At 41.4% G+C, this 24,349-nt stretch overlaps 1 protein-coding gene across 10 annotated transcripts in view; it reads left to right on the top strand.

Annotated features, from left to right (window-relative positions):
• The window catches only part of LOC138965280 (sarcolemmal membrane-associated protein-like), a 71,064-nt gene that overhangs the window by 8,896 nt on the left and 37,819 nt on the right, over positions 1-24,349 (top strand). For 6 of the 10 annotated variants that reach the window (XM_070337402.1, XM_070337407.1, XM_070337405.1 and 3 more), the window contains exons 3-21: positions 1,265-1,421; positions 2,006-2,072; positions 4,040-4,118; positions 5,303-5,398; positions 6,740-6,811; positions 7,320-7,397; positions 8,293-8,355; positions 8,805-8,942; positions 10,966-11,076; positions 11,532-11,589; positions 12,307-12,558; positions 12,811-12,873; positions 13,335-13,376; positions 14,033-14,095; positions 15,567-15,629; positions 16,194-16,259; positions 21,046-21,108; positions 21,680-21,922; positions 23,563-23,625. In XM_070337402.1, coding sequence (XP_070193503.1) covers positions 1,265-1,421; positions 2,006-2,072; positions 4,040-4,118; positions 5,303-5,398; positions 6,740-6,811; positions 7,320-7,397; positions 8,293-8,355; positions 8,805-8,942; positions 10,966-11,076; positions 11,532-11,589; positions 12,307-12,558; positions 12,811-12,873; positions 13,335-13,376; positions 14,033-14,095; positions 15,567-15,629; positions 16,194-16,259; positions 21,046-21,108; positions 21,680-21,922; positions 23,563-23,625 — 1,837 coding nt within the window. Of the gene's footprint in view, positions 1-1,264; positions 1,422-2,005; positions 2,073-3,203; positions 3,709-4,039; positions 4,119-5,302; positions 5,399-6,739; positions 6,812-7,319; positions 7,398-8,292; positions 8,356-8,804; positions 8,943-10,965; positions 11,077-11,531; positions 11,590-12,306; positions 12,559-12,810; positions 12,874-13,334; positions 13,377-14,032; positions 14,096-15,566; positions 15,630-16,193; positions 16,260-21,045; positions 21,109-21,679; positions 21,923-23,562; positions 23,626-24,349 lie in introns of those variants that run through there. The other 4 variants (XM_070337403.1, XM_070337404.1, XM_070337410.1 and 1 more) reach the window with 4 other exon arrangements.

Genomic DNA, 24,349 nt, shown 5'->3' with positions numbered 1-24,349 from the left:
AGGGATTAACAAGGCTAACTATGCTTAATGCTACAGGGATGGCCAAATCTGAAAATTTTAACTCGCCATCCGGGCGAGTAACTTTATTTTGAGTGTTCGATTACTTTACACAACTAAAACAGCGGTGACACGCACAGGAGCCTCGTTTTTATTTCACTAGAACATGGCGATGGTTTTGCACACGACAGAAGTTCCTGTATCTGCAGTGTTTATATGGTTTAAAACTCGATAGTACGACCAAAAGTTATGCATTTGAACAGAATTTTCACTGGTCAGCTGGGTGAGCTGCCAAGCAGTTTCTACTTGCCCGGCGGATTTTTTACTCACCCCTGGCGATTGGGCGGACGATTTTGCCATCCCTGTTGCTAGGTCTGACCGTCTCACCTGGCTGATGATGTGAGGGTATTTTGTCGCGGTCGAGCTTCTGTCGTTCGAGCTTTTGTCGCATCAAGCCTTTGTCCATTCGAGGTTTTGTCGTTCAAGCATTTGTCGTTCGAGCTTATGTCATGTACCCGTTTTGTTGTGTGTGTGCTTACACTTACAGTTCCACATGGTTAGTTTTGTATGTGCTTACAGTTCTACATACCCCCCGCGGGTTAGGGGGAGTCCCATATTGGTTGGGACGAGAAAGAATTTACCCGATGCTAACCAGCATGTCGTAAGAGGCGACTAACAGGTTCTGTTTCTCCTTTTAGTTTTACCATTGTTAAGTGTTTCTTGTATAGAATATAGTCAATGTTTGTAAAGATTTTAGTCAAGCAGTATGTAAGAAATGTTACGTCCTTTGTACTGGAAACTTGCATTCTCCCAGTAAGGTCATATATTGTACTACGTTGCAAGCCCCTGGAGCAATTTTTTGATTAGTGCTTTTGTGAACAAGAAACAATTAACAAGTGGCTCTATCCCATCTCCCCCCTTTCCCCTATCCCATCTCCCCCCTTCCCCCGTCGCGATATAACCTTGAATGGTTGAAAACGACGTTAAACACCAAATAAAGAAAGAAAGAAAGAAAGAAAGACAGTTCAACATACAGGACACGAAGAGCAGCAATGGGACGTTCATCAACAACCAGGCTGATGTTTTGTTGTGTGTGTGTTTACAGTTCTACATACAGGACACGAAGAGCAGCAATGGGACGTTCATCAACAACCAGGCTGATGTTTTGTTGTGTGTGTGTTTACAGTTCTACATACAGGACACGAAGAGCAGCAATGGGACGTTCATCAACAACCAGGCTGATGTTTTGTTGTGTGTGTGTTTACAGTTCTACATACAGGACACGAAGAGCAGCAATGGGACGTTCATCAACAACCAGCGGCTGTGCAAGAGTGGGGAGGAGAGTCCTTTGCGTGAGATCTACTCTGGCGACCTCATCCAGTTTGGTGTGGAGGTCATGGAAAACAACCGACGGGGAGAGAAAAGTGAGACCATCACTGTCATATCACACCGTTGGTTTATTTACACTCTGTCTGTCTGTCTGTCTGTTTGTCTGTTTGTCCACTCTTCGATCTCAGGTGTTTATGAGTCGATTGAGCTGAAATTTGGTATGTACATTGGAAGTTGGGTACACACAGTCGTAGCAACAAATGAGGTTCCTACCTGTAGCGAAAGACAAGATATAAAGATGTCACTGTCTCTTATGTAATTTTTTTTTAAGGTCTATTATATAAAAAACTATATTTTGGACTTTGATGTTTGTATCCATGTCTTTGGAGAGAGGGAATGAGTGTGTTTGGTTGATATGAGGATTTATTTGAAAGAGTGTGCGCTATGTCTGTCTATATTGTTTGTATTGTTTCTACAACAGTACAAGAACTGCCTGTAATTAATGTTGTCTTGTTCATGTTATTGTTTCTGTTAGAAACAAGATAATACAACATGACAAGTAAAATCCCTGCATGCATGTCATGTGTGTTGTTGTTTGTTCACCTTTAGAAGACCTTCATATCATAATTGTACATGTACCGCTGAACAAATGGTTAAACATGGTGATTTTGTGTTGCAGTCACTCATGGCTGTATCATCGGCACCATCGCACTTTATCACCCCGATGGCAGGGAAGCAAAGCCAGCGTCAGTACATTTTCTTTTTCTTTTACTCTTAACAACATTTTTTTTTACAGGGAGAAGAAACGGATTTGATAAAAAAAATATCAAAATCAATAGACAATAAAAATGAGGAAAACATACCATGTTAAAGGGCAAAGCTTCAGCCATTGCCTGTTTAGAAAAATAATGATTGAAACGTTTCTTCCCCACCACAACCCACCCCACCCCCACGATGCAGCCCTCCCAGTCCCACAATGCAGCCCTCCCAGTCCCACAATGCAGCCCTCCCAGTCCCACTAAGCCTAATACACTGTGATGTCAACATGCCTTTGTCACCAGCGTGGTTATGACTAATGTGAAAAATCACCATTACCTTGTTTTCTGACAATGTGTGGTAATTACCTTGCTATAATTTAGCAATTAAGTGCGCAGGCAAAATAAGTGGTTGCTATGGGAAACGAGTGGTTCCATGTAGGTCAGCATACTCCGCAGCTAGAATCAGGCCAATGTTTGCTCATGGTTGTACAGTGGAACCTGATTTTAAAATCCCCAATTTAAGACTCCCTCTCTTTTGAGACCTTATTTTTTTACACCCCCGGTATAGGGGTGTGTATAGGATTCGCTCGATGTGTTTGTTTGTTTGTTTGGGTGTGTGTTTGTGTTCGCATATAGATCTCAAGAATGAACGGACCGATCGTCACCAAACTTGGTGAACAGGTTCTATACATTCCTGAGACGGTCCTTACAAAAATTGGGACCAGTCAAACACACGGTTAGGGAGTTATTGGTGGATTAAGATTCTACAAGGACTTATAGAGGCACATATTAATGGTCAAAGGGAAATAACCTTCTCAGTTGGTGGCAGTGAGAATGGTTATTTCCCTTTGACCAACGGGGGTGTTTTTCCTACCTCGGAGGAATTTCTTGTTTTTTACATTTTCTGTTCATGGCCTCTGTTCATGGCCTCTGTGAACATACCTCCGTTTTAAGACTGATTCCTTTTGTAGACCTGATTTTGTCCTGATTTTTCATGTCTTAAAATGGGGGTTCCACTGTGGTAAGCATTTTGCTTGTATTGCTTGTATTGTTCTTTCTTTCCCGCTATGGGTGGTCTGGAGGGTGGTGATGGTTGCTGTGAGTTTGGGTTGTGAGAATACTAGCAGGCTGTAGGCACAGTGTTAGCAATCTGAGATGCTTTGAAACACGATGTAAGCCAGCTCAGAAAAAAACAAATTCATAAAATGGTGGTTTTTCTTTTCGTCGTCAATGTAAATGTAACGGAGAGTTACAAATCAGGATGAGTTAAGACAAAGGAAGAAAGAAGTTTAGTGAGATCTGTCAGTTGTCAGGACAGAAGTGAAGCTCCGCCTTGTACTAGATAATGGACAGCGGTGGAGAATGTCAGACAAACAAGTAAACACGTTCAGCATATCACTTCCTACAGTTTAAAGGAGCTGTGAGTTGTGGCAATACAGGGCCATTTCATATTAAACGTCAGCTGCCTGTAGTGGATTTGAATTAGTGACCTGATTGTGGGATTTTGGAGGGTGCCAAGAGCGGAGCACTTATGAAAACAATGGTGAAAAGTGTAGTTTGCTGTCATGGGCTGTCTGCTTAGTTTGCTGGCCACAGAACCGCCTGGCAGTGTGCTGGAGTCAAGGTTTGTTTACACATTTTTCTGGGTGGCATGGTGCCAAATGTGTGTGAAAATAGCCAAGAACGGTGCAACTCCCCTTCTAAGACTCCCCAATTAAAGACTTACCCCATTTTAAGTTCTTCCTTTTTCAGATTTTCTGTTCATAAGCTGTGTAACTTTACCCCATTTTAAGACTCCCTCCTTCTTAAGACCTGATTTTCTCAGATTTTTGGAGGTCAAAAAAGGGGGGTTCCACTGGACACATACATGACAGAGCTTTGTAAACACGTTTGTTGTGTGTATTCTTTTCTTTCTGTGTGTACAAAGTATGCTAACATTATTGGTGTTGTTTCAGACCTTTCCTGAACCAGCCCAACCAGCCTGGCATCACCATCCAGTCGCAGGACCTCTATCAGCTAGCACATTATTTACAGGTCCGTGCTCTTGTCTGCCCATTTTTCACCCTTTCTGTCTTCAAATGTAGTTGTACATGTACTTTGCTTTCTTTTTCTTGTTTCTGTCACTCTTGATATCAGTTCTGCTGATTTTTTCCCTATTGAGTTTGATGAGTGTAAGTCAAGACAGCCGCTACAAGTCTCCCTCCTTTGCTTTGTAATTTTATAGTATACTGCTGTTCTCAAGCAAAAATGTTTAGACCATGTTGTGTCTGGTTTTGTGTTCACTGATCTGTGTATAACAAGAAAGATGGTTAGTTATTCAAACATTTAATTTTTGACAAAACAACATACATTAGTAGTCTTATTTATTTTTGGATTTTATTGAGCTGTGTGTATGTTATGCAGTGGACTTTGTCCTCTCTTGGTTTGTTAGGAGATAAAAGAAAACAACTTACACAATTGGATTCTTTTTTTTCTTTTCTTTTTTAAAGTTTGCCATGCACATCATTGTGGGGCTTTTAATCCTTAAACATGTATCCCTCAATACATACAACTTTCCAGTAACACAATAATTGGATTCTTCTTAACGGCACGGTTGGCCTAGTGGTAAGGCGTCCGCCCTGTGATCGGGAGGTCGTGGGTTCGAACCCCGGCCGGGTCATACCTAAGACTTTAAAATTGGCAATCTAGTGGCTGCTCCGCCTGGCGTCTGGCATTATGGGGTTAGTGCTAGGACTGGTTGGTCCGGTGTCAGAATAATGTGACTGGGTGAGACATGAAGCCTGTGCTGCGACTTCTGTCTTGTGTGTGGCGCACGTTATATGTCAAAGCAGCACCGCCCTGATATAGCCCTTCGTCGTCAGCTAGGCGTTAAGCAAAAAAAAAAAAAAAAAAAAATTGGATTCTTGAGTTGCGTTTGAAGACTTAGATGGTAAAATGACTTGTGTCAATGAATTTTCTGAGTAGTTTATCTCAATCAGTGTGTAGACTTGCATTGTAAATTGTGTGGTGTGTGCACAGGAGTTGCTGCACCGGATAGTACAATACATTGTTTCAAGGAATTTCCAAAGTCAGTTTTTCTCAATGTGTGTGAAGCCTAGTACATGCACAGGAGTTGCTGCACCGGATAGTACAATAAATTGTTTCAAGGAATTTCCAAAGTCAGTTTTTCTCAATGTGTGTGAAGCCTAGTAGCATTGTAAAGTGTGTGTTGTGTGCAGGAGGCTCTGCACCGAGAGAAGATGTTGGAGCAGAAGCTGGGCAGCCTGCAGCAACTGGTGGTCACCACACAGGAGGCAGCAGAAGGCGGCTGGCAGGTCAGGATGGCTTTCTGGAATATATGTATTGTTAATGTGACAGGGAGACTACTACATCACCCTTCACAGCAGACTCTGCAGAGTTGTCTGCCGGTGAAGAGCCTGGGCTATTTATAGTAGCTTGACGTTTCTTCTACGTCGCCGGCTAGACACCGGTCAGTTGTAACGTTCTGTTTGTGATGGGGTCTAGCTGCTGCTGTCGCCTTATGTGGGAACCTTTGCGTACCCATAGCAGTTTTTGTAGAGTAAAGAAATTAGCTCTACAATCTCAACCCTGGTTGACTGGCTTTGCCTCCAAGGGAAATTGTTGTGCTTCGGGCACTCGGTTACATTAACCTTTTAACTACCAATTTTTTTTTACTGTAGAATCCCTCAGCTCCCAAGTTATTTTGAGCAAAGACAGTCAAAAACGAGTATGTTTGTTTAAATTATTATTACTCAGCTTCTAGTAGTCAGATTGATAAATGATCGAAGTGAGTCAAATCAGCGGTGTTCACTGAACTAACGCTGATGTCGGAGCCAGAATCTTCCGATTCATGTCGATTTTTGATGAGATTATCCAGCAGAGCAGTGAACTCTGGATCGCTGTCCTCGGAATCCATGTCGGAGACACGCACAAAAAAATCCCGTGAAAAAAGATTGATTGAAACTCGCACTGAAGTCGAAAGCACTTGCAAACACAACTTGGCGGAAGTGAGATAATCCCACAATGCATTTGCAACCGTCTTATTACTACTGCTCGCGCACAACAACCGCAAACAACTGAAACAGACGCTACACCGGCGAGGGGCGGTATCGGGCGGTATGGGAATAGCGGCAATGGTGGAAGACGGGCGGTATCGGGCGGTATGGTAGTTAAAAGGTTAATGTGTGGTCATTTCACCTCATTGCAGAAGTGACAAGTCCTAGTCTGTGTCTGTACCCTTTTAGTTGGTTATTTAATTTTATTTTTTTTTAACGTCCCTTCGACCAATAATTATGGCTATCCATGATCGATGCACATTTTTTTCCTTTCTCACTTCACATGGCAGCCTCCATGTTTGAAACTATTTTCATGCAGGTCTATCACTGTAAAGTGAAGAAGGTTCTAAAAACAGATGTGTATAGGTGTCTGCCTCTCTCTCCCTCTCTCCTCCTGGGCTACAAGACATAAATACTTACCTTTTTTCACTTTCGGATATTTGTTGTTGCTTTTAAGTGGTTATCATCCAAATGGGACGATCGTGTCTAAGACCGGTTAATATGATATTTGGAGTGGTTGTGATCTTGTAGTTGTAGTGAAATACATATGTGTAAAATTCTGTCAGCTGTCTGCATAATTCTTTTTTTTCTTTCTGCCAGGCCCTCATTGATGAGGACAAACTTCTATCTCGCTTAGAGATGCTGGAAAACCAGCTCCACGTTTACTCCAAGGTAAGTCAGGTGTCATAGCCTGTGTTTCGCTTTCTGCCGTTCTTGTGGCAGCTTGGTGACAACACAGAACCACCAGAAACAAGAGTTTAGAATGTTTAATTTATGAAATGTTTAATCATTGACAGAAGTCAGCATTCTATGGAAACTCCTCCTTGTAGTCTGAGGTGGAGGGACAACCAAAGAACAAGAACTGACCGCGATACGGCGTTGTTTCTTCAATCACAAAGATGGCGAGAGTAAATGTTAAATGTCTTTTGTTAAAGAACCAACAATTTTGTATTGAGAAAAATAGTCTAAAACAGAACTTGGTGCATGTGTGTGTGTTTCTGCGTATTTGTGTGCGTGTGTGTGTGTGTGCGTGTGTGTGTGTGTGTGTGTGTGTGTGTGTGTGTGTGTTGTGTTGTGTGTTGTGTTGTGTGCGTGTTTTATGACTGTCTGTGTGTTGATATTGTTAAGCATGATTATGCTGTGACTTGACACAGAGCTGTCTTGTTTGTGTTGTCCCCAGAACCACAGTGAGGACACACTACGACAAGAGTTAGTGGCCTTGCAAGAAGACAAAATTAGTTATGAAACAACTGCTAAGGTAAGTCTTACTACTTATTTATACATGAATGATAATGCACTGATGTGAGAAGAAATGGAAGAAACTGTTGATGAGATGAATTCCGCAAGCAGTCTCTAAAATGAAGTTCCTTTCTGTGTAACAGAGAGTTCTGCTTGAAGACATGAAAATAAATTGAGAATTAACCAAACATTGAAAAGCCACAGGCTTCTTAATAATAAAACAGGAAGCAATGTTATCATTTGATATTTTGACAGATTGTTTCTGTTCAGTTGATGAAGACTATAACTGATGATGATTACTGTGATTGGTTTTATGTGTTTGGTTGGTCTCTTCTTTTGGTAGTGCAATAGCGTTAATTATGGATTGTTGTTATCATTATTTATATAAAAACTTATCTGTTAATCCAAACAATGATATAATTACTGTGATGTTCTTAACTACACTTTAACATGGAATGTATGTATGTATGTATGTATGTATGTATGTATGTAGGTATGTATGTAGGTATGTATGCATGTGTGTTGGTGTGTCGGTGTGTCAAGTGTGCAAGTAAAAAGGGTATTGTAGTTGTACATATATTACTTTAGATATTTTTTTGTTATCATGGGTTTTATAAATTTTCTTCTCTTCTTCTTTTATAATTATTAATTAATGACCTATATGTGCTGATGACCAATTTAATTTCCTTTGTTGGATCAATAAAATGTTATGAGTTATGAGTTATGTAATGTCAAAGTGTATAAGTATATTTCAATGTGTATTATTATTTGATTTGGAATTGTGTGTAGAATAATTTATTTATGTATGTTTTTTGTGAGGCGCTTAGAACTATTTTGATTTGTGCCATATAAATATCCTCATTATTATTATTACAAATGTGTTATTAATAATAATTTCTGTCCTTTGGTTTCAGGAATCTTTACGACGGGTACTCCAGGAGAAGCTAGACGCTGTGACTAAGCTCTCTGATCTTGAGGTAGGGATGCTGCTTTGAATACTTTGCATGTTGTTGGATTTGAAAAAAATATAGAAATACGAAAATACCCAGCATGCTTCCCCCGAAAGTGGCGTATGGCTGGCTAAATGGTCGGGTAAAAACAGCCATACACGTAGAAACCCACTTGTGCAAAAATCATGAGTGTGCATGGGAGTTTCAGCCCATGAATACAGAAGAAGAAAAACAAAAAGAAAAAAAAGTGTTCATGACAAAAATTAATAGACAGAAGCACACTGTTTTACGTATCATTCATTTTAGCATACCATCATGACAAGAATACAGGGTGCTTAGGGAAACAGAGTAAGCTTTAAAAAGAAAAAAAAGCCAGGTGTAAATGTTCAATCCTGGCCTACCTACAGCTGTCAGTATGGGGTAGACAGCAGTATGACTGTAATATAACAGATGGTGACTGGTGGTCTGTGTTTCAGCGGTCATTGACGTCAGCTGAGGATGAGTGCGGTCACCTGAAAGATATGTGCGAGTCCAGTCAAGAAGAACTGAAGCAGTTAGCCATTCGCTACCAGGATCAGCTGAAAGAAGTGCAAGAACTACAGGACAAACTTCAGGTCTGTCTGTCACTGTGTGTGTGTGTGTGTCACTGTGTGTGTGTGTGTGTGTGTGTGTGTGTGTGTGTGTGTGTGTGTGTGTGTGTGTGTGTGTGTGTGTGTGTGTGTGTGTGATGGTCGGTAACTTTGTTGCCTGTGGCTGCTCATTTGATCCAGGTCCTTCAGCTTTGTGACTTACTGTAAACTTGAAACTCTAAGCGCATGATTTGTAGTTGCTGTCACTCAATTACTGGTTACATTTCTCAAAATTATTGGGATAGAATACTACAGGAGCTGAGAAAGATGAGCACCTTGTTTGCTTGATGATTTTGACCAGAACTCTGCAAAAGCCAACAGGTGAACTCTGGAAATAACTCTGTCAAGCTTGTTTGTATTGTGAAAGATTGAATACTCTTGCTTTTATTAAGGCAAACTTTTCAAGTTCCACATGTGCTCCTTGTCTCGCTTGTGACTTGCCTGTAATGTCACACTGAAACGTTTGCCTCAATAAAAGTAAGATTATTCACTCTTATACTGCCCACACAAACCTGATAGAGTTATTTCCAAACATCTTCTATTGATTATGCAGTTTGTGCTGGCAGTCGAAGGCAGGTTTTCATAAAATGTAATATGTATGCAGTATAAATGTAGTAGTATCTTTAATAAATATTGAAGTTATAATATAGCGTCATTTATATTGCCCGGTTGAGCTGGTCGGTGCACAGCACAGTGTGATGCTAGCAGTAGCACTGACAGTACAGTGACAGCAGTGTCATATGTCCATGTTGGTAAGTAGCACAGTGTGATGCTAGCAGTAGCACCGACAGTACAGTGACAGCAGTGTCATATGTCCATGTTGGTAAGTAGCACAGTGTGATGCTAGCAGTAGCACTGACAGCAGTGTCATACGTCCATGTTGGTAAGTAGCACAGTGTGATGCTAGCAGTAGCACCGACAGCAGTGTCATATGTCCATGTTGGTAAGTAGCACAGTGTGATGCTAGCAGTAGCACCGACAGTACAGTGACAGCAGTGTTATATGTCCATGTTGGTAAGTAGCACAGTGTGATGCTAGCAGTAGCACTGACAGTACAGTGTCATATGTCCATGTTGGTAAGTAGCACAGTGTGATGCTAGCAGTAGCACCGACAGTACAGTGACAGCAGTGTCATATGTCCATGTTGGTAAGTAGCACAGTGTGATGCTAGCAGTAGCACTGACAGCAGTGTCATACGTCCATGTTGGTAAGTAGCACAGTGTGATGCTAGCAGTAGCACTGACAGCAGTGTCATACGTCCATGTTGGTAAGTAGCACAGTGTGATGCTAGCAGTAGCACTGACAGCAGTGTCATATGTCCATGTTGGTAAGTAGCACAGTGTGATGCTAGCAGTAGCACCGACAGCAGTGTCATATGTCCATGTTGGTAAGTAGCACAGTGTGATGCTAGCAGTAGCACCGACAGTACAGTGACAGCAGTGTCATACATCCATGTTGGTAAGTAGCACAGTGTGATGCTAGCAGTAGCACTGACAGCAGTGTCATACATCCATGTTGGTAAGTAGCACAGTGTGATGCTAGCAGTAGCACTGACAGCAGTGTCATACATCCATGTTGGTAAGTAGCACAGTGTGATGCTAGCAGTAGCACTGACAGCAGTGTCATACATCCATGTTGGTAAGTAGCACAGTGTGATGCTAGCAGTAGCACTGACAGCAGTGTCATACGTCCATGTTGGTAAGTAGCACAGTGTGATGCTAGCAGTAGCACTGACAGCAGTGTCATACGTCCATGTTGGTAAGTAGCACAGTGTGATGCTAGCAGTAGCACTGACAGCAGTGTCATACATCCATGTTGGTAAGTAGCACAGTGTGATGCTAGCAGTAGCACTGACAGCAGTGTCATACATCCATGTTGGTAAGTAGCACAGTGTGATGCTAGCAGTAGCACTGACAGCAGTGTCATACATCCATGTTGGTAAGTAGCACAGTGTGATGCTAGCAGTAGCACTGACAGCAGTGTCATACGTCCATGTTTGTGTGTGCAGGAGGCAGAGAAGAGTCACCAGGAAGAGATGGAGCGGGCAGAGAGAGAGAAACAGGAACTGACAGAAAAACTGGAAGACATGATACAGCAAGAGAGCAGTCTGTCCGCTCAGGTGACACAACTAACTCCTGTCTCCATCATACATTTTGCTCTACTACTTTTCTTTTCTTTCCTCTTGATGAATAATTTTCACTTTGCAAAAGTTCAGTCAGTAATGAACCCAGGTATTTATTTTATTTTATTTTTTTTATTTTTTTTATTTTACACTGTCATAAGACTTATGGTTGTCATGATTATTTGTTTCAAAATGTTTAAAACAAAACAACAAGAAGAAAACTGTTTGAATTGTTAGCAGGATCAGTAAAAGGGAAAAGTATCATTGCAAATACTGTGTAAATATGAGTCTTACTGACCTGGTACTGGACATAAATCTTTCATTTGGTGTGTGATAAAAATCGATCCGTGAAAGTGGTGTGTAGCGTGTCTGAAGGTACAGATTTGTCTACAGTGCTCATGCATTGTTTTGAGGGTGAATGTATTGATCATGCTCAATGGACTGTTTTGCAGATTGAATCTCTCCAGGCAGACAACGATTTCGCGAAAGAACAACTGGCTGCCATGAAAGGTATGCTACCTCTTAGTGTGTATGTTTGTATGTCTGTGTGAGTGTGTCTTTGTTTCGAGGTCTGTGTCGGTGTGTATGTCTGTGTGAGTGTCTCTTTAGTCCAAGGTCTGTGTATGTCTGTGTGAGTCTCTTTGTTCCAAGGTTGGTGTCTGTATGTATGTCTGTGTGTGTGTCTCTTTGTTCCAAGGTCTGTGTCTGTGGTATGTCTGTGAGTGTCTCTTTGTTCCAAGATCTGTGTATGTCTGTGTGAGTCTCTTTGTTCCAAGGTTGGTGTCTGTATGTATGTCTGTGTGTGTGTCTCTTTGTTCCAAGGTTGGTGTCTGTATGTATGTCTGTGTGAGTGTGTCTTTGTTTCGAGGTCTGTGTCGGTGTGTATGTCTGTGTGAGTGTCTCTTTAGTCCAAGGTCTGTGTCTGTGGTATGTCTGTGAGTGTCTCTTTGTTCCAAGATCTGTGTCTGTGTGAGTGTCTCTTTGTTTGAAGGTGTGTGTCTGTTATGGAGCCTATATCTGTGTATGTTTTATTTGATTGCAACTTTTTGAAACTGTAGACATTGTTTTTTGCGATCTTGTGGTGTCTATGCATGAATACATTGTAACACATTGTTTTCAAGAATGCTCAAGAAAAGAAACGGTCAAGGTGTTGACGGGGCTTTGTTAGCATGGTTTGCAGATGCCTAACTACTTACTTACTGGTATATATCTCATTTTTGTGCACAGCCAAACTGGAGTCCATAAAAGAGATCAACCAGGAAGAAGACAAGGAGACGAGCCAAGAGGATGACAAAGAGACGAACCAAGAGGCCGACAAAGAAACGAACCAAGAGGCCGACAAAGAGACAAACCAAGAGGTAGACAAAGAAAGCAACCAAGATGAAGACAAGGAGATCAACCAAGATGAAGACAAAGAGATTAACCAAGAAGACAAGACCAAACAAGAAGAGGAAAAAACTTTGGCATTAGGCTTGGAAGGTGAGCATGTTGCCTTGTGTACCATTTGTGTATGTGTCTTTTTTTTCTGTCTGCCCCACTGTGCATAGGTGGGTGGGTGCGTCCGTGGGTGGGTGTTTGCGTGCGTGCATTTGTGTGTGTGAGTGTGTTTCTGTCTCTCCGTCTGCTTTCTTCTGTTTGTGTGTGTGCATGTGTGTGTTATGTACAAACTGTATATGCAACTATGGGGACAAAATGTACTGTATATTGACTTTGGACTTTTCAATATTTCAGGTATCTCCTCAGAGGACATCATACCTCTTGGTGACAAGGACAGTGTTCCAGAAAACCTGGAAGGTAAGGGATGAGAGCTTATATATTGACACCAACAACTGCCTTAAACTTCTGAAAACTTGCTGAAACTTTGTGGTCATTTTGTCAGATTTGTCAAAGAAAGTGAGTCTTGAAAGCATCCCTGAAGATGATTGCATTTGTTTCTCTTGATTTTTAGAATGAAGCCAAAATGGGTGTGGAAGCTTTACTCTTATCGCAAAAATGTTACATTTATTCAGTTATTTATATCTTGAGTTCAGGCATTTGCCAGAGCTTAGTGCAGATTTTAATTTGTACACATGAAGTGGCAGTTGATTATGCTGTTATAGCATTTTTTTAATTTAATTTTGTTGTGGGGGGGTGGGTATTTTAAATTTACCTGTGTGGTTTTTATAATGCAAATGAAGAACAAATAAAATAATCTTGTCATTTCTACTCAAAAGCTTGGAAGTTTTACTGACAAGTGTGGTTCTTGTGTCTTTCAGAAAAACTGAAAGAGCTGCAGAAACAAATTGAAGTGTACAAAGGTAAGTGAAGTACTTGATGTGGGCTCCCCCTATGGTTATAATTGTTTAGGTAGGAGTGAGCGACTGAGTTGACAGGTGAGAGTGTCTGTGTGTGCATCTATCAGTCTGTTCTGTTCTGATAAAGGGTGTACATGAAAGCCCTCAATAGGTCACCGCTTTTCTCCGCGCCATCAGTCAGTGCCAACTCCCACCAGCTCCTTCACTGGAGTGTTTCCAAGCCAACCTTGGTGGGAGTGCTAGGTCCATCCTCCTCCAACACTGATTTCCACACAACGGTGTATATAGTTTGAAACCTTTTGTTAAATTCTGAGTCTGGGCCACCGACAGCCTCCTTTATCCAACTCTACTCAAGCTCCACTCGCTGAACTTACACCTGAATGGGGCTCAGTTAATAAATCAGAGGATTAATACAAATGCCGTGAGGGCTGAGGTGCACGAAGCGAAACGGGGGGTACACAGTCGTGGGATTGGATTGGTTGAAATTGAGATTTGATGTGATTTCAACCAATCAGACCCAGCGGCTTGTTCCCACCCCGTTTCCCTTGGTGCACCTGAGCCCTGCAAACCTGAAGCTGTATTACTATTACTGGTTCATGTGTAAGAGTGCCTGCAGCCGGTTACTATGGTTACAGCACTTCATGTTGTGTGTCTTTCAGCCAAGTTGGAGGAGTCGGACACAAAGGTGAAAGCAAGCAGCGACAAGATAGAGCAGCTTCAAAGTAAGTGGCACCAACCAACCGTTGAGTCACACACTTTGACACAGCTGTTGTCTGTTGGAAGGCTTGTTTCTGTGTGAATGGACTCACAGACCTGTTTACCCTTACGATTTTGGCGTAATTTATTACGATTTTCTGAAAATAATACGCCATTCCGCTATCCGTGTCAAGACTACAATTTTCATAAATAAAAAAATGTAAAAAAAAAATTTTTTTTAATTTTTTTTTTATCTATTCACATGTTTGGCATTGTTTTTTTCAATGGCAAAATGGGGTGAAAAAGCACAGGACTGACCAGAGATCATGTCTGTCTGATGAGACGCTGGAGAGCCTTATTCTAGTGGTGAAGTCTCGCCCTCACTCATTCGGCAAGCGCAAGTACAGTAGAGAAGCGCTTGACACACTGAAAAAGGCCTACTACGAGCAAAAGAAAAAGAATCAGTGATGCATGTGCTTTTGATGTGATCTTCTTTGAAATTATGATGACTACAAAAACTGACTGATGTGTGAATGATGGATATATGTGCATGATTGCGTTTCGCAGACACAGTTGTCATGTGCGTTGTAATTGGCGACGAATGCTGGATGATTACTATTTTTGTGCCAGGATTACTATTTTTGGGGCTGAGCATTACTCCAAAACACTTATGGGGGTAAACAGGTCTGGACTCAGTGTTTCTGACAGGATCACTAGTGTAACTTCATTATATGCAAGCGTTTTGCTATATTTCAGCTTGAGAAACTAGCCTTCATTTTGTAAGGTGCAAAATTAACCACGTGCCTGTAGAATCACTTGAAGGATGGTAATTGGATCATTGTAGCATTTAGAGTTTTGTTATTCTTGATTGTTTGGGATTTAGTGTTTTGTTTAAAATGTGTTACTTTGCAATGTCCAGTGTTAGAGAATGAAGCCAAACTAGCTGACACTAGTGACCAAGATGAACCAGCTGACACTAGTGACCAAGATGAACTAGCTGACACTAGTGACCAAGATGAACTAGCTGACACTGGTGACCAAGATGAACTAGCTGACACTAGTGACCAAGATGAACTAGCTGACACTAGTGACCAAGATGAACTTGCTGACACTAGTGACCAAGATGAACTAGCTGACACTAGTGACCAAGATGAACTAGCTGACACTAGTGACCAAGATGAACTAGCTGACACTAGTGACCAAGATGAACTAGCTGACACTAGTGACCAAGATGAACTAGCTGACACTAGTGACCAAGATGAACTAGCTGTGTAAGAGCTGAATATTCTGAGTTAGATGCGCGTGGTGATCGCAGGATACAGCTTGTCGGAGGCACGGAGAGTGTTCCGGAAGTTGTGAAGTTTGCAGTTTTGAGGGGAACCTACTCCTCCAGACCACTGATAATCCTGACAGAGTTATTTTCAAAAATCGTCTATTGAGTGAGAATTGTGTTGATGTTCTGCTTCAGTGATAACTGTTGATTGTGACTGTTTGCAGAAGAACTGGAGGTGGCTCAGATGGACTCAAATAAGTATCTTGCCAGAATTACCTCCCTTGAAGGTAAGTTAGTTCCCTTTGTTGTCCCGGAGACACCCTTGCACTTGTTTTGTTGTAGAACTTTGGCACAAGCTTTTGTTTTGCTTTTTGTAAAAACCTCTGTATTTGTGAATTGTCTGTTACAAGCCATGTGCATTTCTAATTGATTCAAATCAGAGTGAGTAATTGTTTAAAACAAAAGTTTAACCTGCAGTAAAAAATAAGTTGCTCTGATGTTTGTACTTACCATATAACACACAATTTGTGTGCTTCTTTGTGTTTTAAAAAAAATATGTGAAGATTTTAACATTTTAATGGTTAACCAGTACTGTGTTCAATCGATAACTTGATTAACACTGCATTCTTACTAAGTGTTGAGAACTACTTCAATGTTGGCATCTAATTCAAAGTTTTGAATGAATACTAAGTTTGACCAGTTTTGTGTTTTGTTGAAAATCGGGTTGGTTTTGTTCCCTGATTCATTTCTTCTTACTTTCATTTACCAATCCATTGTCTTGTGCTTAAGTTAAACTGTGTTTGTTGTTATTGTTGATTGGTTTTGCTTGAAGTTGACGTTTGTTTTTACAGAGAAGGTTAGCCTGTCTGATATGCATATGAACCAAATGATGGAAAATGCCTTGGATAGCTTAAAACGTAAGTGCAATGAAATTACTCTTAACGGCTGGTATTAAACAAAAATGAAACTGAGTCAACTGAGTGTACAAAATTAGATAAACATGGTACTCCTGCTTTACCTGAAGTCATAACAGTTGTTCAGATTGAGTGTTATGACCAAAGCAACTCTTCCTGTCCCAAATATGAGCCAGATGCATGACTGCTCACTCCCAAGTTTGCCTTTTGCAGAAAGAAGAGGGGGTTGGCAGGCAGAGAGGATGGGTGCGGGTAGAAAGAAGAGAGGGTTGGTAGGCAGAGAGGATGGGTGTGGGTAGAAAGTGGAGAGAAGAGCATGTTCCAAGCTTAAACGACAGTTTAAACTTGCCTTGTAAAGCATGATCTGCTGTTCCCCTCTTTAGTAGCACACTGTCACAAGCGATGGTGATGAAGCTATCATAGTTAGGAGTAGCTGAAAGCCATGATAACTTGTTATGCAAAGATGACATTAATGTCAGTTAGGCCTGTGTTGATAAGAATACAACAATGGAGACCAAAGGCATGCACCCCAAATAACATTAACTGCAATAACCCACTTTTAGTTTTAAAGGTACGTTCCTTGCTGTGCAAATCATCATACGTAAGTCACTACTGTCCAGGCGTTTAGTTACATTGGATGAAAACTTTTTTTTAAATTATCATTTTAATGACTTTATTATCCATTGCTGAGAAATTGAGGTGGCTTCCTCCCAGTGGAAAGCTAGCAGCAACAAGAGTGGCGCTACCCAGGTGTGTGCCTGTTTAGGTGTAATCAGCCACCTGCACTTCTGGCAGAATGACAGATCTTTTATATGGAAGTGGGACATGGATACCATCTGATCTGTAAATAAAATTGACCTGTGTCCGCTCTGACCCGGATTCAATCCCATGATCCGCAGATCACATGTCCAGTGTACCAACTGAGCTAGCAGGCCCCCACAGACACACGTCAAAAGACAACAGCCTGTTTGCTTTCTGAACTAAAGGGGAATGTTTTACTGAAACAATTGTGCACATTGACACAGGTGTCGCTAAATTAAGTCAAAAATGAACTCTGTGCAAAAAGCAGCCAGGCTAGATTTGTGTCCAAGATGGTGTTATCTAGTACCAGACCTGGGAACTGTATACGATTTCGCCGTACTTTGTACGCATGGTTGTCTAGAATACGATCAGTATGGTCATTGGAAAACAAATACGACGAGAAAAATTCCTAGACGCCTTTTTCTCACAAGTGCATCCTGAAGCCGATCCAGAATTTTGACACATAATTACAGTTTTTGTCCGTAAACATTGAAAGAAGCATTTGTTTTAAATGTTTTGGTAAACTTAAGTAACGGTGCGACGGTCGCGTATGAAGCATGTTTGAATCATGTTCAAATACTGTATTGAGTACGCTGATTTTTCTGAAAATACACCAAGTTTGTTTGAGAATACTCCAAGTGCAAAACTTGGGTTCCCAGGTCTGCGGTACTGATGCCCAGACAGATCTGTGCTGACTTACAGTTTGCACAAGAAGGAAATTACTGTTAATCTGAAATAACACACCTTGACTCCAGACCAGAAAGGATCTAACTTTTTCTGTCTTGACTGCAGACAAACACGGTCTCTGGTAAAAGTTGTTTTATTTAATACTGACACTACCAGAACACTTAAGTTACAAAACCCCAACAAGAAAAACTTGTGTTGCTGGTGTTAATGGTGTTTGTGTGTGTGGCATGCTGTGAGCAATGTCCCCTTTACATTGTCTTTGATTATCATGTTACATGATGTTCCCAGAGAGTTCAGAGATTGTGGTTTGAGTTTGTGGATAGTTTTATAACTTACAGACTTTGACACTATAAAGATTGAAAAACAAAAGAATTCTGTACTCTTTGTTCATCTCACCACAGTCACTTTGTTGTTAAGACTATAAAGATTATTTAGTTGAGAAGTGAGGTGAAATAGATGTTATGAGAGCATGCCTTGTTTCTTGTAGTCATCTTGTTTCAGTGTAACCTTGCATGGTCTCTTACCCACTGCCACTTCTTTGTATTCCTGTCAGCACTAGTTCTACAGCCCCCCCCCCCCCCCTCCTCCCTCCTCCCTCCTTGCCCCATGCAGTCCTATCAGCTTACAGAATTTGATGACCTGGACAGTTTTCACTTCTTCCTACATTAACGACTGGAGAAGTTTTTGTTTTGCCACTGGGAAAGGCTTCCTTATGGGGGAACAACTTTACGCAAATTAAATGCCTTAGGTAATGGTATTCTGAGAATAATCTTACATTTTACAATTTGGGTTGGAGATAATATGTGGTTATTTTCCCTTTTTTAAGTAAAGGATAAATTCAAATAGGAGCATATCCTTTCTTCTCTCTGTCTTGTTTCTTAATCTTATTATTACTTATTTCCACATCTAGAATTATATGATCCCAAAACCAGTCATGACATGTTTTTAAATGTATTACGGGAAAGAGTATTTTATGACATCAAAACTTAATGTGCCATGTGCTGACTGCATGTCTGTGTTATAATGTAAGCAACTTGCAGGCTGTGGCAGTGAGGCAGGTTATCTTTTCTGTTACACTTTTTTCAAACACGATCAGTTTGTGCTGTTGAAATAATCTAATTTGTGTCAAATATTGACGGGCGCTGTGGCGGGGTGGTAAGACGTCGGCCTCTTAATCGGAAGGTCGAGGGTTCGAATCCCGGTCGCGGCCGCCTGGTGGGTTAAGTGTGGAGATTTTTCCGATCTCCCAGGTCAACTTATGTGCAGACCTGCTAGTGGCTTATCCCCCTTCGTGTGTACACGCAAGCACAAGATCAAGTGCGCACGGAAAAGATCCTGTAATCCATGTCAGAGTTCGGTGGGTTATAGAAACACGAAAATATCCAGCATGCTTCCTCCGAAAGCGGCGTATGGCTGCCTTAATGGCGGGGTAAAAACGGTCATACACGTAAAATTCCACTCGTGCAAAAAACACGAGTGTACGTGGGAGTTTCAGCCCACGAACGCAGAAGAAGAAGAAGAAGAAGTGTCAAATATGGAACATTTAATCAACTCTTTATGAAAAAATAAGGGAAAGCAACTCTTCTACACCCCACGTCAGGGTTTCATTTACTGGTGCGCCCTGCGCCATTGGCACATTAAATCTGAAAATGTCCCATTACAATTCCCTTCAGTGCGTCAAAGGGCGCATTGAGATTACGTACCCATGGGTGAAAGTAGCCCGTCAATTGACTGAAATCCGTCAATCTGAAAATAAGTCTGACGGAAATTCCGTCAATCCGCAATTTTTATTAAAAAAAAAAAAATTAAAAATTTTTTTTTATTTTTTTTATTTTTTTTTTATTTTTAAGCGGAACGCGTTTTCGAACTGCTATGCGGTAAACCCCGTAGGTGAGGTTTCTTCGCTTTCGGATTCGCTCTGCATCACGATAAAAAAAAGTTCTCGCGTTTTGGCAGGCATTACGGAGTGGTGACACGATTTCTGCGACAAAGATACCGGTTTTGACGGAAAACGCATGGACAGATCTTATTGATGCTGGTCTAGCCAACAAATGGCGATGGGACTGGTTGGAGTTCATGAAACTAAAACTGTGTGTGATAAGTTTGGTGCTTGAAACTCAAGTGCTTTTCCTTGAGAACTTTGCACTATAAGAGATGCTACTGCTTAGTTGCTACTTTGTGCAGTGCTACATCATGCTGTTTGCATGTGTGACATTCTGTTTCATCATTTATTTCAATGCCTGTCTGGCAATGTTTGCTTCTTATAATTAAATATTTCGAACTTTTATTTCAGTTGTTCAGTTGTTCAGTTTCTATTTCATTTAGTAATTGGCTGTTGTCAATGTTAATTGTTATCAATTGTGTCGTTGTGTTGGAAGATGCAAGTGTGAAAAGATACAAAAGAAAAATGATTACTTCTGTGAATTGTTTTGATTTTGTTTACCCTTTTTACCATATCATTAGAATCTGAAGGTATTTTTTTGACCTGCATGATAGTGACAAAAAGTGGGGTTTTTTGCCAGGAAAGGCCACAAAATCACAATGTATAATGCAAAAATTCGTTTTCGGCCGGGGGGGCGTTGCCCCCCTGGACCCCCTAACGTACCCCGCCAGGGCCTGGGCGGCCCCTGGACCCCTGCCTCAAAAAATTTTCAGTCAATTTGATTTTCATAGGTTTCACCCATGCGTACCACTACCCCACAAAATTTACACTTTACATCGGATTACACACACACACACAAACACACACACACACACACACACACACACACACACACACACACACACACACACACACAAACACACACACACACACACACATACATGGATAATACGATATAGGGGCTAATTTGGCACAATATATATTGCACCATTTTGCATCATTGATGAAAAACGCGTACAGGCCTCTTTGGCGTTTCTTGCCTTCGACTATGTCCCATCGGAATTTGGTTGAGGGGGACAAATGTCCCATCGCCTTTTTCTCCCAGGTTAAACCCTGCGCATTATTTCCGGAAATCGTCGATCATGATGAAGAGAGAATGGCCATGGCAATAAGTACCGGTATGCTGATGGAATGTAGGTATCTAATATGAACTCGGCATGTTACTGTAATAATCTGCAGGTCAAAACTATTATGATCACTGGCATAATGGATTGCAAATTTTAGTGCAGAGGGATAAGTCTCGTTGATCGAAAAAGTTGAATCCCTTTATGACGTGGTGAAGGATGTTTGTGCAAGACAATGTTACATGAGGTGAAGATGCTCTGTGTGTGTACTGACCGGTGGAGTGTGTGCTTTCAGTCCAGCTCAAGGAATCTCAGAAGCAGAGCGACAGCAGCGAAGACTTGATTAAGTCTTTGGAAGGTGAGAACATATTTTTGTGTGGAATAGATTCATTGATTACTTTTCGGGGGTAGTGTTTGGCTCATGGACTGACACTGACACATAGTTCCACATGGACACACGGAGTAACCAGGAGAGTCTTAGCAATCAGCAATTTTTGACAGTACAGCCGGCCAGACGGCCGTATGATATGTCCTTCCAGTTGTACTTTGAAAAAAAAATTAAACATTAAGGTTTTCTCCATTTTTTTTCTTCAAACTAGAGCCTCCAAATTTCTCACACTGGTAGGTTTTGATAATCTTCAAACAAGACAAAGAGTTTGGTGCAGTCTTTTGGTGTTAGAGTTATCTGTTAAAAGTGTATACTTCTTTTATCTTTGTGATGGTTTGGGATACGTTCAGTTATTTTAATATTTCTGTTTGTTGAGGTGTAGATTCGTTTTGTCCATGTGTAAAATACTGAGATGGAAGATTATGATAAACCAGGAACCTACAGCTTTCCATATCTCAGTCACACAATGTTGCAAATCATTAACCAGTCTTAGTTGTTGAACAATGTTCCATGACTCCATGTGTGCATGACGGTGTTTCAGATCACATCCAGCAGCTGGAGAATGAGGTGACGCAACAGACGGCCATCGAGCGAGTGCGAGCGCTGGGTTCGGCCACCGAACACAGCGTCGACAACATAGACGACACCATGTGCGAGTCGGACACGGACTCCATAGCAACGCTCAACGGTCACAGCGTGGACACACTGCCCGTGCAGGACTCCAACCTCCTGGCGTCTGTCTCCTCCACCACGTCCAGTCTCTCGGACCTCACCGATGGCAACGGTGAGCAATTAATTACCTCACTCTTGTTTCCCACTGTTGTGTCACTGAAACCCCCCGCGGGTTAGGGGGAGTCCCATATTGGTTGGGACTAGAAAGAATTTACCCGATGCTACCCAGCATGTCGTAAGAGGCGACTAACGGTTCTGTTTCTTCTCTTCTTTTGTCTTATTTCTGCCTTACCAGTCCTTTCACCTATATTTCCTTCCAAGAAAACTCTCCCTACTATTCCCTGCAGTTTTCCAATTCTTTTCTTGTTGTCTTATTTCTACCTGACTGGATCCATCACCTTTATTTCACTTACCAAAAGTCTTCTTTTCCACATCCTTATTTCTCTGCACACCGCATGTCGTATGAGGCGACTAACGGATTCTGTTTCTCCTTTTACCCTTGTTAAGTGGTTCTTGTATAGAATATAGTCAATGTTTGTAAAGATTTTAGTCAAGCAGTATGTAAGAAATGTTTAGTCCTTTGTACTGGAAACTTGCATTCTCCCAGTAAGGTCATATATTGTACTACGTTGCAAGCCCCTGGAGCAATTTTTTGATTAGTGCTTTTGTGAACAAGAAACACTTAACAAGTGGCTCGATCCCATCTCCCCCCCTTTCCCCTATCCCATCTCCCCCTTTCCCTCGTCGCGATATAACCTTCGTGGTTGAAAACGACGTTAAACACCAAATAAAGAAAGTAAAGAAAGTGTCACTGAAAGGTGTGGTTAGAGGAACTGGAAGGCTGAAATCGCCTGTCCCACATCATTTTAAGGATTTTGTGAGCATTTTTTAACACAATCTCCATTGTACTATGTTAAGATTTTTTAAAATTCACATGGCTTGCTCTTGCTGTTAAATCAGAGTATTGAGGAATGTGTGAATAATTTTCAATTGACTTTTGAATGACTGAAACAGAGAAGTTGACTGCTGGTTAACTTCAGTGTCTGTGGGAGGCTAGGGGTTTGAAAGGTAAAACCTGTGTGCTGAAAGATGATGCTGAGCAGTCGTACAAGCCTGGCCTAGATCTGTGAGAATGGCTGAGGACAGTTGGGAGTGTGAAGCACTGTCCCTTTAACTCGGTGATAGACAGCTATTACAGTGGAACCCTCCTTGCAAGCGTCTTGTTTGAAAATAAGGTCTTAAAAAGGAGAGAGTCTTAAAATGGAGGTAAATTTACAGAGGTTATGAACAGAACATCTGAAAAAGGAGGGAGTCTTAAAGGGGGGAGGGGGGGGGGTTCCACTGTATTGTGAAGGAAGAATCAAACAATATTAAGATCTGAAGAGAACAATTCTTGAAGTTACTGGTAAGGCCTAAAAAAAAAAATAGGTGTGGTTACGGTAACCCGACCTACCCTATTTTTAGGGGCCGACCCTATAACTTTTTTTTACATTTGTCAAGAAAACGGGTGCAGAAAACGCAATGAAAGCGAAAGCGCTCGAGTCGCACACTTATTTCCCTGTCAAGTAGGTTTAATTTGTACACATTAGAAAAAAAAGTTTAAAAAAAAAAAGTGATTGCCTACCTTCCTACCCTATTTTTTGTGGCTATGTTACCTTAACCACACCTATTTTTTTTTTTTTTTTGCCTAAGCTCTGTTGCTAGTGCAGAATTGATGAAAGTAAACTAGTGAGAATGTTGCTGTTGTTGCAGACATTGTGAGTGAAGCCAGGGAAGCCCAGAGGAAAGCTGAGGCCGAGTTACAGAAGTACAGAGGTGAGATTTGTCTTGCTTCTTCTTCTTCTGCGTTCGTGGGCTGAAACTCCCACGTGCACTCGTGTTTTTGCACGAGTGGAATTTTACGTGTATGACCGTTTTTACCCCGCCATTTAGGCAGCCATACGCCGCTTTCGGAGGAAGCATGCTGGGTATTTTTGTGTTTCTATAACCCACCGAACTCTGACATGGATTACAGGATCTTTTTCGTGCGCACTTGGTCTTGTGCTTGCGTGTACACACGAAGGGGGATAAGCCACTAGCAGGTCTGCACATAAGTTGACCTGGGAGATCGGAAAAATCTCCACACTTAACCCACCAGGCGGCCGCGGCCGGGATTCGAACCCTCGACCTTCCGCTTTGGAGGCCGACGTCTTACCACCACGCCACAGCGCCCGTCAGATTTGTCTTGCAGGATGTTATTCATGTCTTTTTCAATGCCTCTGAGGTGTACAGTAAAACTAAAAGACGGAGATATTCCTTGCATAGACAGGCATGGTAATCTTCCTCCTTTTGAGCCTGTCTAGGTCTTCATGTCTCATATGGAAAATCAGCACATTAAATTGATTTTGAAGCTGTGAGCAACACTCATCATGTGTAAATCATTTTGCCTTCGTCTCTTATACCAGGGGCAAGGAAAACTGATACGGTTTTCTTAATGTTGTGTTATACAACTGTATTTCATTTGGCAAACCTTATCTCTTTCTTTCCGTCGCGATATAAC

The sequence above is a fragment of the Littorina saxatilis genome, linkage group LG4 (genome assembly GCF_037325665.1).
Source record: "Littorina saxatilis isolate snail1 linkage group LG4, US_GU_Lsax_2.0, whole genome shotgun sequence".
Taxonomy (NCBI): domain Eukaryota; kingdom Metazoa; phylum Mollusca; class Gastropoda; order Littorinimorpha; family Littorinidae; genus Littorina; species Littorina saxatilis.
The sequence above is the reverse complement of the archived record's forward strand: the minus strand, read 5'-3'. Positions and strand labels throughout refer to the sequence as shown.